The sequence below is a fragment of the Lactuca virosa genome, chromosome 7 (genome assembly GCF_052849685.1).
Source record: "Lactuca virosa cultivar CGN04683 chromosome 7, Lactuca_virosa_CGN04683_v6, whole genome shotgun sequence".
Classification (NCBI taxonomy): Eukaryota; Viridiplantae; Streptophyta; class Magnoliopsida; order Asterales; family Asteraceae; genus Lactuca; species Lactuca virosa.
The window spans coordinates 288,593,007-288,611,407 of record NC_136432.1 but is presented as its reverse complement, the minus strand read 5'-3'; the positions used below and the strand labels follow the sequence as shown (position 1 = coordinate 288,611,407).

The 18,401-nt window shown below is 37.6% G+C and overlaps 1 protein-coding gene across 2 annotated transcripts; it reads right to left on the bottom strand.

Annotated features, from left to right (window-relative positions):
• Positions 1 to 1,306: 1,306 nt before the first annotated feature.
• Positions 1,307 to 3,901, bottom strand: LOC145123557 (GDP-L-galactose phosphorylase 2-like). Of its 2 annotated transcripts, none has more exons than XM_079058763.1 (6): positions 3,282 to 3,901; positions 3,053 to 3,159; positions 2,907 to 2,966; positions 2,581 to 2,823; positions 2,028 to 2,480; positions 1,307 to 1,923 (listed from the first exon to the last, which is right to left on the bottom strand). In XM_079058763.1, the coding sequence occupies exons 1-6, from the start codon at positions 3,397 to 3,399 to the stop codon at positions 1,594 to 1,596; spliced, it is 1,311 nt and encodes a 436-aa protein (XP_078914889.1). In that variant the 5' UTR covers positions 3,400 to 3,901; the 3' UTR covers positions 1,307 to 1,593. The 2 variants fall into 2 exon arrangements, with proteins under 2 accessions (XP_078914889.1, XP_078914890.1); XM_079058764.1 differs by having other exon boundaries at positions 3,053 to 3,156; positions 3,282 to 3,900.
• Positions 3,902 to 18,401: the final 14,500 nt, after the last annotated feature.

Genomic DNA, 18,401 nt, shown 5'->3' with positions numbered 1-18,401 from the left:
TGAATTGAATTGTAAAGGTTGCAGTATCTACGCCCTACATCTTTTGTTTTTCTCTTTACATGAGTGAAATTTATTATTATTATTATTATTATTATTATTATTATTATTATTGTGAAGGGAAACATTGGTGTTGTTTGTTTTTTCTGAGGTAAAATATATGTAGTCTACGGACCACATTTGTCGACCTTTGTAGTAGAAGAGGTCGACCGTCTGCAGTCTGAGAAAATAAGACTGTTTGTTTTTTTAACATCTGCAGGCTACTAATATAAAATAAAATCTAAATAAACTGGTTTTTTTATAAACTTCAAAGTGATTTTTTAATATTTTTATGACTTTGTTATAAATAATTAAGAAATCTTGATCAACTTTTATGTATTATTGTATAAAAAATCAAAATAAAAATGATACGAATTAACGTATATATTTGATAAAAACCAACAATTTTGGTCGCAAAGTTATATATAAACATTGTAATTAGAAAGCAAAGAATTTGATAAATAAATGGATGGAAATAAACTTCGATTTTTTCAATTAAATCAATTAAAAAACATAACATATAAATTTCCCAAGAAATTAACGATATTGTATTAAATAATGTTTTATAAAATTTGGTACAAAAAATATATGAATATATTATGGTTTTTTTTATATTTATATAAACAACTTCAACGATCATTGTTGTAATAAATCTTATTTATAAATTTGTCAAAAATATCATGTTTGTGTCGTTGAACCTTTTTTTTTTTTAAAGTATTGTAACTTTTTTTTTTCAAATTGTTTATCATTAATAAAGTTGGAATAAATATAAATTTAAAAAAATCTAAAAAAATAAATATATGTGTTTTTTTAGACTATAAGATGTTAGAAAACTACATGTAGACATTTTTAGATTTGCAGTCTTCAAAAAAACAAACAGTCTGTGAAAGCTAATGTCTGCGCGCGTGGTCTATGCATCGCAAACAGAAGATGCCAAGAAAATCTACAGAAAAAAAAAACAAACAACATCATTGTGTTCGAGACAAGTAGTAGTTCACAACTTTATGTCCTTTTAATTTAGGAGGTGTTTGGCAAAAAATTATTACTTATTAGCTTATTGGCTTATAAGCTATTAAGTTTGGCATAAAAAAAAACGTTAAACTTATGAAAAATGACTTATTAAAGATTTGCCACCGCTGTAAGCTATTTTTTTCCAAACACATTTTTAGCTTATAGCGGTGTGGAAACGCTAACAAGCTACTAGGTTGTTTTACCAAAGACCCTCTAAGTTGATAAATATAAATAACAGCATCACAAGGTAGCACAAGACTTGATTAATAACCTTTAGCATAAACCAACAAATACATTACGTGGCAACAGCCATTAATTAGCTCTCATAGAGCAACAACACACACTGAAATATTTACATGCAACACAATCACAATCAAATATCCTCAAGTCATTTTGCAAACACTACAAACCCACACACACACACGCCCACTGCTTTTATTTAATGGTGTCAAGTCTCGTGGTCAAACACACCAAAACCACGAAAAACTTCCCAAATAACTTAACTATATATATATAACAAGAGAGCAGAGCAGAGCATACATACACCTAGTACTGAACTAGGCATTCTTGATTCCCAGGCACCATGGCTGCTTCACGGGGACCACCATCAACTTGGTCAACATCTTGTTCATCTTCAGTCAACATCTTCTCTGTAACAGAAATGGCCTCAAATATAATGGCCACGACTTCCTGGAACCTTTCTTCAGACAATGAGACCTCAGCAAGAAGTCTCCAAGCTTTTTCCTCAGATGCCCCTTCATAGTCCTCCTTCCTCTTCAACACCATGTGTCCACTGATTTCCCACACCGCTGGATTCACCTGTGTATCCAGCAGCTCACCACTCACTTCCCCAAGAGCCTGCTTCTCAGCATAACACTGTTCATCCAATCCATTCCATTTCTCACATTAACTAATTAAACTTCAAATAAAAAAGATTGTTTCTTTTTCTTTTTCCTCTTTTATAATTTTTTTTTTTTTACCTGAGGAAGGACAAAGATGCGTCTTCCAGAATCTGAAATGAGCACATTGTAAGGTATATTGTTGTCTTGAAGACATATGCATGAATCAGCCACAGCATTTGATAAATCTTCAAGAGAACTTCCACTTCCACCCTCATACACAAGACCTCTAACAGGATAGTTGAAAATCTCAGAAATTACAACCCCGCCATTGTCATTGCCATTGAAGTCTGTAATCTTTCTAGTGGGAGCTTTCTCAATTGGAAATGGCACACCCAAATAGTAAGCCTGGAAGTGAAGGTGATTGATGGTAGCAAAAGCACCCAAGCTGTTGTAACCAAGACGAAAGTATTGACTTCCAGCCTCACGTGCCATGTACAGTGCAAGTAATAAGCTCTCATGGTCAATCCTTTGAGGTAGGCGCTCAAGAATTCGAGGTATCAGAAGCACATGCCCATATTCAATGGGGCTAACCTTTTGATTTCAAATGAATAAACATGTTTATTATATTAGATTGTTTGTATAAGATCATATAACATAGAAGATGAAGAAAAAAAAAGCATTCATCACATACATTAATGGCAACTACACTTGGTGAACCATCCACATTAATTGGAGCATTTGGATGGAACTGGACTTCACCATCTTCACTTGCTTCAAACTGAAATAGCACTTCCTCCTGTCCAACTTTGGTAAAGTTGAACTTGTTCTCATCAAAAGGCTGTAGCACCTTGTCAACTCGGAACTCAGTGGGCCGTTTCTTAAGGTGGCGACCTTCATTCAGCTGAGCCACAAAACCGAGTTCACCTGGAATCACCTGTAAACATTCATAAAATAGTATGGTTAAGGGAAAATTAGCATAACTTTTAGTTTTTTCAAAGACAAGAAACTGATGAATACCTTAGTGGCGCAAGCAGTAACATCATAGCGAAAAAGGCCCCTCTCCATTCGTTCCTCCCACTGGAGTTTTACAGGAAACAATCTTAGTCTACCAATTATTAAAACCCTAACTACAGAGATATGAGATATGGAAGTTTGGATATTACCTCTCCTAGAAGAAGGGAGTCCAAGAAGGCAAAAGGGACCTCATTATTGTGGCATAAATCAACCTTGTTGGATTTTGGAAAAGCATACAGAGGTAGCTTAGCCCCTGCTGTATCCAACCCCAGGATAAATTAAAATTAAAACAGAAACAATGTTTTAAACGTTCAAAACTTCAAATCATAACGAAGTTTTGAAGAAAAATATTAAATAAGGACGCAATTGAAGGAATACCTGTTAGGCAACAGTTTCTGAGGCAATTACGGCCGCAACCACGGGCTGCACCACCTTCCTCGACCCCCTCCTTCTGGTAGTTGGAAAGAATAGTAGGAACCCTCTTAATCCTCAACATGTTCTTCGATTGGTTGGTTGATTAAACGGATACGAGCGATGAAGAAAGCAGATCTTGAAAATTAAACGATAATAACAGGTATGGGATATATGCGTATAAGTCTAGACCTAATATACCCTAAGCTACGAGGAATAGGAAGGAGGATGAACCACCGCCGGCGAGGAAGAGAAGGTCGGATGGGCTACCGCCTTCGGAAGGCAAAGCGCCACGTCCGCCGTGCGTCGAAGGGTTGCTCTCAATAGTTATTGAACCCTTCCGCCGTACTGATCGGACATGAACGAGTGGCCGCGTTGCTCCGTGTATAGCCGTGATGTCTGCAACTTGTCGTTCCAGGGTTTTACCCCAACCCGTTCCTCTCTAGCAGGCAACCCCAAGGGTAGACTCTGTTTCTCCTAATTCGATGACGATTATCCGGCAGCAGTAGGTCAATCGGCAAAGGGGAAGAGGGTGATTTGTTTGAAACTTTGAATGAGATTGATGATGCGAATGAATGGTGGAAAAGTGGTTGGATTATATAGGTGGGATAAGATGAGCGGTTGGGTGAGATTTCATGGGTGTGGAGTGTGAACCGTGGACGTGTGGTTGTGGTTCAGCCGTCAGCCCGTGACCTCACCTGATCTGACCACTCCATTTGGCATTTAGGTTCGAGCGTCTCGGGTTGGTTTTTTTTTTTTTCTTTATTTATTTATATATTAATTTATTTATTTTCTTTAAATATATATTTTTTTCAAATTAAAATATTATATTTTAAAAGTTTATAAAACTGTCTTCCAAACCACTAGATCCAAAGAATCTTGAGAAATTTCCAGAAAAGTTCTAAAATTTTACCCTAATTTACGAAAAAGTCTCAAACTAAAATTTGTTTACGAAAAAGCATGAATTACCGGTAAAAATGGCGATTTGACCCCTTTTTTCCGGTTTACTGGTTTTATTACTTACATATTTCACTAAAGTCTCATTATTTTACCCTAATTTGCAAATAAGTCCCAAAATAAAATTTACTGATGATTTGGCCATTTTCTTCTTGTAACATACATTTTATCGGTTTCATTGCTGACTTAGACACCTAGTCATTAAATTAGCTGATAAAATGAATATGACGGGTTATATAATGTCACATTTACTGTAAAATTTGATATCCATCTCATCGGCTCATTGTGCCTATGTATCTACGTCAGCAATAAAACCAATAAAATATGTGTTTCCAAGAAAAAATGGCAGAAAATGAGTTGATATCTCATGAGACGGATATATTGGGTTACATAAGATTAGATAGACAATTTGATATTTCTTATAAACGTAAAAAATAACGCAGTTATTGTTAGTTTATGTAATTATTGTAGTCTTCGTTGGATGCATTTTATGTTCCAAAAAGATATACAATACATAGGATATCAAGTTTTATGCTAAACATAGCATTATATAACTCAACATATCCATCTCATCATCTTATTTAATGACTAGGCGTCCGCGTCAGCAATGAAACCGGTAAAATGTATGTTACATAGAGCAAAGGGCCAAATCATCAGTAAATTTTATTTTGGGACTTATTCGCAAATTAGGGTAAAATAATAGGACTTTAGTGAAACAGGTAAGTAATAAAACCGGTAAACCGGAAAAAATGGGTCAAATCGTCATTTTTATCGGTAATTCATGTTTTTTCATAAACAAAATTTAGTTTGTGACTTTTTCGTAAATTAGGGTAAAATTTTAGGATTTTTCTGAGATTTCCCATGAATCTTTGATACTTTACTCCCTTATAAATCATAAACGAGAATATGAAAATGAGATTTAATAATGTTATCATTAGGAACGAAATCGACACATATATTAAAAAATCCAAAATCATTTCACAATGATAGAAATAGGAGGTTTGTGAGGGTATATGCTTGGTACTAATTAGTAACTACCAGAGGATTTTTTTTTTGTTGAGTATATTATGTATTTGATTTTAAGTATGTTTTTTTGTAGATACTACGTCGCTTGATAGTAGATTAAGTTTTATTAAAATCATAACCTTATGTAACAATTGTAAAAGGCGGCAAAAATTAGTTGTTTGGCTAGTTGGAAATTATATGTATAAAAGTTACGACAATTTAGTTTTTTAAAATAGTAGCTATTTTTTCACGAAAATAGCAAATTTGCGCAGGGTTTATAGAACCTTATAAAGGTTAGCTGTAGAGGTTCACATAATATGATCCGATGTTGCTTACACAAAAGTTATGGAAGTTTTTAGGTAGGTATATGTCGTTTGCGAAAGTTAACACAAGTTACTTATAAGAGGTTCATATGGTATCCTTGGACATCAGATATACAAAACTTATGGAATTACTTAGGTGACTATAACTATCCATGCAAGCAAAAGGTGGTGTCAAGGAAGCGAGTTGTGCATATTGTGTTTCTACTCTGGAGAACGCCCACATTTTGATGTTGTTGGTTTGCCTTCATCTGTGATTTAATAGGAAATAATGTGTTACATGTTTTTTTTGATGTAAGTGTGTTATGTGTGACTTATTTTATCTGGGTGTTCGTATGTGAGTGTCCTTCTAACCTTTGAATGTTGAGGTTCTGATAATGGTGCAGTTAGATTGTCGTTTCTTTTGGAAGTCATTGGAAATTGTGGAGATAGAGTTGTCGGTATTGCTGACTGTTGTAGTAGGTTGTTGTCGTCTTCGACATAGGTTACTATGAACCTAATATTGTTGGTGGTGGAAGTTTTTGTCATTTGTAATGCCATTTTTTTTCACTAAACCTTTGCTTTCCTCAATAATTTATGACAATTTTTTCTTGTTGTTGTTAGGATCATCCTCATGTATCAACTTTTTCGAGGTTGTACCGGTTAATTTTTGGACAACATTGTCAGATAGGATTGCGGTTATTATGTGACTTGAGTCAGTAATTGTTCCCAGAAGTTAGTATATATGTGTGCTACTGACATGAGTTTGTATAAGTGGAATTTTGGTGTTGTTCTTAGTTTAGACATAGACTTGCTTACATAAAGGTTGGGGAGTTGGCTTTTCCATCCGATGGGCAGAAACAGTTGTTACCTTGTTTCATAGTTGCTTTTTTGCACGTGGGTCAAATTACGTGGTACAAGGCGTCTGTAAACTTGAAATCAACTATTGATGCCTTTGTAATGAAGTTCTTTTCCTGGAAATATATATTTGTATAATTTTATATTATCGGATGGTATGAATGTCATATGTTAGGTATATCTGCAAACTATGTCGAATGCGACAGTAATAAAGAAGTTGCGTACCAAAAAGTTGGCACGACTTTATTCATTTATGTCAAATAGTGATATGGGTGGCCCAAATAGAGTTACTGCTGACGTTGGATTTGCTTTGTGAGAACAAGATCGATGCGCAGGGACAAGGTTTGAGAACTCAAACCTTCAGTGAATGCTTAAGATCAATGTCTGTTTGCTAAAGATATTTGAAGTCTAGCCTGGAAAGACCAGTCAAGTCTTAGATAGAATATTCAACAAATGATCAAGACATTAAATGAAGAATAAGATAGTAAATGATCAAAGTAAAGTTAATAAATGAAGAACAAGAAGAATGTTTGAATAAACTTAGTAAAGATGCCAAAAGTAAGTGAAAGATCCGTAGTTTGACTTGAATTGAATGCTCCTTTAAATAGGAGTAAAGGTTACAGTGAATTAACTACAATGTTTACATAGGACCGGACAAAAGAAATATTTCTGACATTCTGATTGTCCAAATAAGATAATAGACTAAGTCCTATGAAACGTTACATCAAAACAAGTACAAATACAATAAATACTTTAAGACAAAATAAGGTTCTTCCGGATCAGTGTTCATTCCGGACGTGAGAGTCACTCCAGAATGTCTTCAGTCTTCTCTTCACTTCTTTTCTGGTACGGACTAAGTTTCGGACTACTCCTTCCTTATTGACTCCGGAACACTTACTCCGGAATGTCTGAGCTTCGGAATGTGGCCTTGGGATTGCTAGAGGTTCACTTTCCGGTTCCAACAATCTCCCCCTAAGTGAACTTAGCAATCCAGCAAGCTTAGTTCATTTCTTCCTTGATGAAGGTGTATGGTCGGAATAACCATTCTCGGACCTTTATGTACCATGCCAACTGATTTACGAACTTTGCCTTGACATGCTCAGGAGCATCGGACTTGGATGCCCGGGATATGAACTTCTTCAAGGCCTTGGTCGGAACTAGATGTTTGTCAAGGACTCGGAAGCAGTCCTTCTTGTTTGATTTTCTTGTGGTATAGACAAACCCTAGAACCGGTTCTTTAATAGGACCATCAGCAAGAACTTTGGCTTCCGGAAGAACGAAGTCAATTTTGGCAACAAATTGTTCCGTCCCATAGAGATGTGCAAGCTCATAATCACATCTGCAGAATTCTGCAACGTAATCCTTTAGAAAGCTTAGAGTGGCGTGGTATGCTCCCATACTTATATCATCCTTCTGATTTTCTCTGAAGTAGGCAGCTAAAGTGAGGATGTCGTTTGGGTTCACGGATGGGAAGTCCGCATCAGTAATGGTCCGGGGAGTAGGCTTGTTCCGGAGGATGTGGAAACGGAAGAGGGGGCAGTTAAGCTCAAACTTCACAAGTATTTTTCTTCCGAAGCCTTCCACCTTGGTGATTCTTTTCCTTGACCAGACTTCCTTGAGAGGTTGAGTATGTTTGGAATAAAAGGTTTTGAGTCTCTCTCTTTCAGTCCGGATAATCACGGATCGTTTGATGGGTGAAGCGGAGCAAACTTAATGTAAAATATGCTGAAGGGAGAGAGAGGAAGATCCAACTGATCGGAATCATTAGAAGAGATGTCGTAGTACATGCAAGGAATTATTTCCTCAGCCTTGAGAATGCCTTCACGACAAAGAGGAGAGATGCCTCGCATTGGATCTGGATTGTCTTTCAGGGCTTGGATCTGAATGTTGTCCTCTAGTGCCTTATTGATTTCTTCCTGCGACCATCCAAATTTCTGCTTGAGGGGAGGTCCAGAATGAAGGGCTTGTTGTTCAGCAGGTATAGGCTTCTTTCCTTTGTCTCTTTGAAGTGCATTGATAACCATCTTCATGTTTTCGTCAATCATGAATTCCAAAGTGGGATTCGGAAGTGGTTCTTCCGGAATATCATCTGGGATTCGGAGAGGAGAGCCCTGATCGATCGGAGCGATTTTTGGTTCCAGAATGAGGGGTTGTACTGAGGGAGTGGCTCGGAAGGCCTGTGTGGTGAGGAGGGATTTTGCTTTGGCTATTTGAACTGCTTTTTGAGAAGCATCTGGTAAAGAAGTTGGCAAAGAGGTTGCGGACCAAATTCTCTTCTCTTCCTCAGATAGAACCTTAGGAAATAGTTTCTTAGGAGCTTCAAGGCCTAGAACTCCATTTGTGACGTACTTATCTTCGTCGTTGTTTTCTTCTTCAGCAGAAGAGTTTCCTAGAAGTCCGGAAACGATTTGGACTTCATCATCGGAATCCAAGTCTTCATCTCGGAGTTTGAACTCCGAGGCAGGTTTCCAAGGTTTACTTGGTCCTTCTCCCCCTCTTGCATCGGTTGCCCTCGGAACCGGTGCAGGTATCATGGAATCCTTGAGCTCGTCAAATTTTGAGAAGACTTTTTGAAGGCCAGTGTTGAGCTGAAGAGTGAGGGTGTCATATGCTTCGGATGTTGGGGCTTGAGCAGCAAGGTGTTTGAACATGTCACCAAGGATGGATATAATCTCATCAAACTTCCGGTTCGGAACATCAACGATGTTCCAAGTTGAGCGAAGAAGTTTGATAAGGACTTGTTGAATTATTAAGTTCATCTCACCCTTCTGTTTGATCTCCTTCTCCAGCCGTTGAATTTGTTTTTCATGACGAATGTGGGTCTGCTTGATTAGGTCGTTGGTAGCAGCCACCAAGTCGTCATGGACCTTCAGCATGGAAGTGATTGTATTGAGATAGTTGTCGACCAGAACGTCGTATTTAGAGTCCACTTCTTCCATTGTTCGCTTGAGTCGGAGAGAGATCAGTTGATCCAATTAAGCTTATCTCTCAGCAACAGATGGTCCGGACTGTTGAGAAATAGATTGAAGAATGACATCAAGCTTGGAATCAAGTCCGAAGACCTTTTGATCTATCTTCGTGTTTAGCTCAGTGAAAGAAGTTTCAATGGAGGCCACTTTCTGCATGGTGTCAGAGACATTCGTTTGAATCTCGAGGAGTGCGAAGGGGTCTATGTGGTCACCAGCAGAGGATTCAGAATCAGAATCCGAGTGGTTTGGAGGAGCTTGTGAGGAAACGTTTGTTGAAGGACCCGGCTTTGTTGCTGCATCATCTTCTTGAAGTTTGGCATTTGAACCACCGTCCGGAGTGGTAGAAGATGAGGATCTGAAGTCATAGGCAGACTTGGATGCGGATGCCTTTGATTTGTAGTGAGCTGAAGTCATAAGATGTGCGTCTGGAAGGATTTTTTTCATCTTCATCCAGCATGATTTCTTCCGAGAACTCTTCTTCCGGATCCGTGTGGAAAACACTTTGATGTGTAGTAATGGGGGGCTGTTCCGAGGTGAGCTCATTTATACCATCTGCGTAAGTAGGAGATACATAGGGCGAGTTGCTCTGAATAGCCCTGTTCCTCATGGCAATGAGCGTAGACTCCACTTAAGCTCGAGTGATATCCGAACGTCTAGATGCGGCCCTGTTGACATAATCTTCCCAAATAAGATCATTAGTACCTGGTCGTCCTGTACACCTTCTGGGTATCAGACCAGTTGAGGCTTCCGAAGTTGGAGAGACTGCTCTATCTCCAGAAAGCTTGGGGTCCAGAACAGGGGTTCCGGAGTGTGTGCGTGTAGAAGAGACAACAGGATCATCAAAGTTGACACGTGGGTTTGTTCCAGGGGGCTGCGAGGAACTATGTTTAACACCTGCATCACATTTTTGAGAAGGTGAGGGTGGATTGTGTGGAGACTCCCCGTGAGTGTGTGCTTGTGATTTTGAATCATCGAGGAGTACCTCATATGAGTGGGCAGGTGGGGTGTGCGAACGGCCAGAATCAGCCGGAATGTCATGGGTGCCTTCCTGTTGGGAGGAAGTACCGACTTTGGCTTTCTTTTTGGTTTTGAGCTTTGAGGGTGAAGCCTTTTGTCACACCCCAAAACCGGAACGGTGGAAACGTTCTGGGGCGGAGGACGTCATGTTCAGTATCACAACACAGCATAATAGTAAATAAGTAAACAACATCCATTGCATTAATATAATACTTAAATACATGTGTGTTCCTTTATACAGTTTAAATGACACCAAAAATGTACTATCAAAATAAAGACGAGTCTAGGGTCCACTCCGTCCTTCAAAAGCTGCATGGGTGTACCTGTCTTACTGGTTCCCTGAGAATACAAGTTATTTTGAAAGAGAGGATCATCATAAAATGTTGGTGAGTTCATAAGCAATTAGTGTCATTGTTGTTGTAAAATGTATGTTGAAAATGTTCACTGTATAAGTTTGTAGTAAAAGTTTGTAAGTATTTACTTGAAGTAAAATGTTCGATGTAAATGTTTGTAAACCGTTTGTACAATGTTAGTATTTTCCTAGAAAATCCCATATTTTCTACTAAATTGTAGTCTTCTACTAAGACCCAAATGTTCGGTTTGTTCGCTTGTAAAAGTATGTATTTTTCCAAGTCTAACTATTATTATCAACATAGGTTGTGCTTTATCGTTTAATGAGAAAACGTTCCAAAGTAAATGTATTAGGGAAAACATTATGAAACTGTAGTTTTGTTTATGGAAACTATCGTAGTACTACTTACCTTAAAGCCTATGAATTATAAGGTAAGGTGAGATTTGTAACCATACTGATTGACGGCTGTAGGACACGACGATGAAAGACGTCGAAATAAAAGTGACATTTGTCACCCCTTGGCTTGGTCGGCCGGGGACTGTAGCTAACAGTCGGGGTGCGGGATAGTCTGTCCCGTATAGATCTATACACACAATGCCCGCTCTCCCTCCAGGAGACTCTGGTTACCAACATGACAACGGTGGAATCCGCGTCATGTAGAAGTAAATCTCATGTTCTAATTGTTATGTTGGTGTATGTCCTTTCTGTTTACTTGTAAATGTATATGTATATGTTCTTGTTTGTTCCTCATAATAGTAGGTATTGACTCATGTATGAACTGACTCTTTGTATGTTTTCTTGTCCTAGAAATAGTAAGTAGTATACCTCTAAACTATACCTATTATAGTTTACTAGAAATGTTGTTTGAATGACTTAGTAAGTTTATACACCTTTGCTACCCAAAGGTGATGGAGCTGAAGTAAAAGCTTTATATTCACACATGTATAAATAATATATAACTAAGGATCAAACGACATTCGGACAAACAACCGGGTACTCTAGGTCCACAACCAAACAAGGAACAGGACTTAAAGTGAGTTATCAGTTCTAAGTCCTTCAAACCTTACTTATATAACTATATATGTACTGGACATGGTTTTGACAATATATAAGTTTAAAGAATTGAACGTGAAGGTTTGGTAATCAAGAATATGTTTTATAAAGAGTTTAACATGTAAAAGAGTTTGATAATCATTTTGAAATAGTTTTGTTGACAAAGCAGTTAAAAGTATAGTAAATCCACATGTTTGATAGTTATAAATCACACGTGATTGATATTATAACTATAGTGATTCAACTTCTATCCCCCCCATGAAAGCATTTAAAAACATTTAAAAGGTTAATTAAGGGGGTACGAACTCACCTGTAGTGAGTGGTTTGGATGAAACTTCTGAATAGGAGGCTAGGTGTCAAGTGAAGACTTGAACACACACAAGGATCCTAGTTGGCATATAAAGACACATATATGTATCTAATTAGTGATTAAAACACTAATTAAGCAAGTAAAGACACCCTAGAACATGGAAAACACATTGGTTCAAGTTTTATAAGATCATAGGGCTGCATCTAAGGGTTGTATGGCTTTGCTTTAGAGTTTACGGCCCAAGGACCAACTCTCCATGAGTTTACGGCCTAGGGTTTACGGCCCTTATGGGTTTACGGACGTAAACCCATGGTGACTTTTATCTATTCGATGTTTAAGGTCCTTAGCTCAAAGGGAAGGTGTTCTAGACCAAGTTCTAAGCCTTAGGAAGGAGTTTAGGGTAACTTTGCACCCTTTATTAGAGTTTACGGCCTTGGGAGATTGCCTTGGCCGTAAACTCCCTTGGTTGATTGATTCTTGGTGTTTTCAAGTCCCTAACTCATAATACTATCTTATAAACATGTAAGGGAGGTAAGGACTTACGATTTGAAGGCTAGAGAAGGGTGTTTTCGGCCCAAAACACACAAGTGTTCTTGGTGTTCTTGAGGATCTAGAACAAAAGATGGAATTTGTGGATGGATTCAATGGTGAATAAGGGAGAAATGATGTAACAACACATAAATGGAAGGATTTACTTACATTTGGGAAGATTTGAAGAAAAATCTTGAAGATCCTTGAGAGAGAATCCGATTTCTCTAGCTTGGAAGGTGAGAAATGAGTGAAAAATGACTAAGGCTCACATATATACTAGGTGTTTACGGCCACCATGTGTTTACGGCCGTAAACCCACATGGTGTGGCCGTAAACTCCACATGATGATGGCTAGGGCTTGTTTGATAGCTTACAACTTCAATGGACACTTCCTTTCACTTATTCCTTTGATGAATTAAGTTCAGGATGCTCAACCAGACTCTAAACTGTGCTAAAAGTTACCAGAGATAAGTTTGACTTTTATTGAAGTGCTTGACTGTACAAGATAGAAATTTCGGGTTGTCACACCTTTCGCTTGGATGGTTTCTTGACCTTAGGTCCGGACTTAGTAGGTTTGGCCTTTTTCGAAGTAGGCTCAACAGAGACAGGGGCAGGTTGTGTTGGGTTGAACACAACCGATGTATCTAGATGTTGTTTTAAATAAAGGGAATCGGAAGGAATGAGGGCCAACATGTGGTCCGGAAGGCGTCTGACCAGACCAAAGGAAGATTGGTCTGGAATCCTATAGGCCTTAACTATTTTGAAAGATACACATACCTCCGGAGGAATGGTGTTCACCGGAAGTGGTTCAAAAAGCTCCTTGAATATTTGTTGGAGAGTCAGAGCCCAGAACCTAGGGCTTGAAATTTCGTTGTTCTTTCTTTTGACAGCAAACTTGCAGAAATCCTGCCATAAAACCTCCGGAAGATCCACGGTGTTGTCGCGTCCGGAATAGATGCTAAAGACGACATTGAGCCAGTCCTTGCTCAAGGTATCAGTGCCTCCATGCTTGTCGGACAGTCCTCTGAGGATGAGGTGCATGAGTGCGGTCCAGAGTCCAGATACAACAGATTTCTTGAAATCTTTGGCCTTGAAGTCTTGAGTGTAGCCAATGTAATTCAGGAACGTCTGAAACTCTTCAGTCATTGGTTCGACGACTTTGAAACCCTTTGGGTTAGATTTTACGCCAATCGCCTTGAGGAAGGTCGATTTGTAGATGAGAACGATCCTGTCGCCGATGATTGTGGTTTCCAAAACACCATCTTTGAGTCTGATGCTGGTGAAAGCGCGATGAAGTTGATGAAGTGGTAGTGGTGGTTCAGGGATTTTGGTGAGTGGATTGCACGTGGGGTTGACGCGATATGGGTGATTGTGGACCGGCTGACGAAGAGTGCTCACTTCCTTGCTATTAGTGAGAGTTCTTCTGTAGTGAGATTGGTCGAGATTTATGTGAGAGATGTGATAGCACAACATGGAGTGGTGACCTCGATAGTGTCAGATCGAGACGTGCGCTTTACTTCTAGGTTCTCAAAGAAATTTCATGAGGAGTTGGGCACACGTCTGCATTTCAGTACCGCATACCATCCGCAGACAGACGGGAAAAGCGAGCAGACGATTCAGACGCTTGAGGATATGCTGCGAGCATGTGTGATGGACTTCGGAGGAAGTTGGTGATGGGTTTTGAGCATTCTAACACTTCCTAAGTGTACATGCAACCCTAATAACCTTGAATCTATGTTTTCTCTATATACATGCAAATTTCGTTTTCAAGGTTATTTCCTAACTAGCATGGAATGGGGATTACATAAAACATAATACTAGTAGAAATACATACCTTGTTGTTGCTTGGATTCCTTCAAGACTTTGTGAGCCTAGCACCCCAAATGTTGTGCCTCATATGCTTCACACAACACCACAAAACTTGAAATAACTTGAGAGAATAATTCTTACACTTGAAAATCGGTTATACCCTCTCTAGAAACACTCTAGTGCCCATTTTGCATGCTATAGGGTTTCTTTTATAGTGTGTCATAATTAGGAGTTACAAATGTAAACCCTAATTGTCATGACTCTTCATTCCTCATGACCCATGGGTTTGTAACTCCCATGGACTATCCATGGAGCTCCATATGGTTATAACCAAACCCATAAACCATGGATCATTAATCCACCATAAAAGAATTGATGATTGTCATAATCAACCCTATATATTTAATTAGTCTCACTTTGATCACCAAATTAATACTAGATTAATACTTGATCAATACTAATTAAATAATACTATTATTAATATATTAGAACTTATAATATATTAATAATCACAAGTGTACTTTCTCTCATTTTGTCTATCCAAGTATTGCAATGCCATGCAACCCAAATGAACAATGCCGGGTCGGGTCAAGTACATACCAAATAAAGTTATGGACTTAGACACTATATCCAACAGTCTCCCACTTGGATAAGTCTAATAACTATATTTGCAAATATGACTTCAAAATCCGACTAGCAATCGTAGCTCTTTCAAAGTCTCTCGGAACTGAGATGATGATGATACGCCATTTAAGATAAGTGATCATATAATCCTCTGTTCTCATGATATCAGCCGGACAAACACATGGAACATGGTCTTACTTATTGTCCATCATTTGTTTCTCGATCTCTGATTTGTTTCGACATAGAACTAAATTGAACACATCAATTAGGTTCTGACCGGGCCCGGTACATAAGTCAAAACCAAATCATCGAGGGGCCCAGATATCGCTTCTATTTCTAGAAGGAACAGATAAACTTCGACTGATATGCTTGTACTAACTACTTGTTGAATTATTCACAAAGGCACGTTTTATAACATCGAGTTACCAATGCGTTTTCGTACAATCAATGAATAACCAACTCATAGTCAACAACTCATATCTCTAGGTTTGAAGATTTATATGATATTACCGTCTCACGATCACTCGAGATAAATTCCATGAAGTGATGCAAGTGAGCGTGGGTTGAATCCAATACTCAGCCCTTATGAGTACTCATGAATGTTGTAGCAACCATTGCATTGTCTAAAGCACTTTAGACAAATCATACAAGCCAAATTCATGACAGTCTTGATTCATATCTACTTCCAACATATGACTGACTGTGGATGGTTTGAATAATATGATATATACCATAACATAATTATTCTGGAAGTCAAAACATGCAAAGTGAAACACAAGAATAATACTAATCTTATATGGCCCCAACACTTTGAGTGTAAATAAAAACACCTTTTATTTAAGCACCATATTGATTACTCATTATTTATGTTTCGATTAATCAACTTTATGCTTGAATTAAAACATTAGTTGTCCCATGCTCCAAGCATGTACACTATGTTTTTCCAAACAACAATTATGCCATACTCCAAGTATGCATACTATGTTTACATATAGATCAATTGACAATATTCCAATGATGCTCATTTCACAATTCCAATCCTCGTTGTAAATGCAAGAATACCAAACTCTTGCCATTTACTGTAATCTGTTAGATTCTAAACTTATATGCAATCATCCCCTTGTAATGACTATACACAGAAGTCACAAAGACTTGGCAACAGACATTACAAAGTATTCCAATGGAAAACAATTCCATGGAAATGAAGTCTCAAATTCAAAGTACATTCCTTTGAACATCCTTCTTAGCATTAAGTTCTTTAATCTTACACAGATTCAAAGAATAACTTCCACCTATGGAGACAATTCCATATTACCATTTTGACCATCACTTATGAACAAGAGTTGCCTCTTTTCAAAATATGTCAATATGGTCCTTACTCTATACTTCTAATTGTCCATGAGCAACCAATCTTTGGTAAACCTCAGATTGTCCTCGACAACTTTGCTTAATCATTTTAGTCATTTCCAGTTCTATTCCTTTTTCCATCTTAATGCCCTAGGCATTTGGAAAATTTAGAATGGATGAATATTATAGCACATGTAATCAAACCTATACCCAAAGCATATGGGACATGATTTATGCTATAAAAATTTTTATTTGCCATGTTTTCATAATTCGAACTATGAAGAGGGATGCCGTAATCATAATCGAATTTTGAGAACGCAACATATATAGAATTTCCTTATGTTGAACCATTCCAGCATAACATTCATATATATTCTTGACTAAAGTAGATTAAATTCTCAATCTAAGCTTGTAGAATTGGAGTGAAGTACAAAATCCTCTCCCTTAATTATAGCAAAACAACTTTTTCAAGGCGAATTGAAACTTTTGTTTTCTATAATTAACATCATCCTCCCACTAGCATAATGATTATTATCTTACTAGCATAACACTTATGCTCCCACTAGCTTTGACATGTATCCAGAGATCAGCTGGACTTTTAGAAACCAACACTTTATTGACTTTTCTACCAAAGTTCAGATTTCTGATACGCAATTTCTTTGATAAGACTTTATCAAAACCATGCACCTTTCCTTAGATAGCTCACTTGTGTGTCTAAACAATTATGAAGAGGGATGTCGTAATCATAATGTTTAGACCTTTTGTCATTCTCACAATTGCTATCTACTCAAAATCTACTTAGTGAAAGAGTTTCCTTACCATCATTTTCATGAATCGAAGAGAAACCTTATGACACTTAGATTTTTATGGTGTATGTGTTCCTATCCATGTGAATTTGTCATAACCATAATCACAAGACAAGGTTAGTGACAAATCCAAACTCATATAGACTGAACTTGTTCAATCTTAATTTCTTGCCACCTAGTAGCACAATGCCCACCATTGCTTCCGGGTTGTTATGCAAACAATTGAGAACTCATAGAACTCACAAGCATAATCAACTTTTAACTGGAATAGACACATAAATAAGAATATGTCAACACGATAGGTTACAAACCTCAAGTCGTGGGATAGTGATTAACAAAACTCTTGATTAGTTTTTGAAACTATTTCAGAATCTTTTAGACTCCCACTGTCCTCTTGACATATAAGACTTCTCTTTGTCAAGAACCATTTCTTGACAATACAAATATTCAAGAGCTAGTGCGGATTCTTATCAAGTTCAACACTTCTCACTATTGATCTTAGCTGGTCTTTGTTTTATCCAAAACATCACAACTTACCAATCTCAAATGTAAAAGAATAGGAAACATCTTACTCTATATTTGACAAGTGTTATGAACTTTCTAAAGACTATGTCACTCAAGTTACAATCTTGGAGTATTACTCCAGGATTTGTTTTTGGAACGAAGTATGAATTATCTTTTGATTTAACCATTTCAACAATTCACGATTCCTCTCCTTAGGCAACAAACACACTAAGGTGTCCTTAGAGGATCAATTGTGATATGGTTCCATAATCACTAAGATAATCAAAATACACAAGTACTCTCCCATCTCTTCAGATTGGAGAAACTTTTATCTTTCTGCCTTATTTGATTCTTCTTATTCATTCTGCCATACATTGAAACTTTTCCAATGTTTCAGAATTACACTTAAACTCGTAAGCATAACCATATTTACTAAACTTTAGTAAATCATAACGAATAATCTTATCTACCTTTGTGGTGGACCTGACTGGTGCACAACTTAATGTACCCGATCCTTTAGTCCTTCGCTTGACTCACATGCGAATGTGAACAAGGAATTAGTCTTAATTTACCAAAGATGAAAATTCTCATTCATCACACAATACAACTTGCATGATTCCAAGTTTCTATCCAATTGAAACTTGGG

What these genes read in the sequence shown, in the direction of transcription:
- LOC145123557 (XM_079058763.1), bottom strand. Translation starts at nt 3,399, where the DNA reads ATGTTGAGGATTAAGAGGGTTCCTACTATTCTTTCCAACTACCAGAAG. An exon ending in CAAGTGTAGTTGCCATTAAT is followed by an intron (nt 2,481 to 2,580) that starts GTATGTGATGAA and finishes TGAAATCAAAAG; the next exon opens with GTTAGCCCCATTGAATATGG. An exon ending in GCATCTTTGTCCTTCCTCAG is followed by an intron (nt 1,924 to 2,027) that starts GTAAAAAAAAAA and finishes TTGGATGAACAG; the next exon opens with TGTTATGCTGAGAAGCAGGC.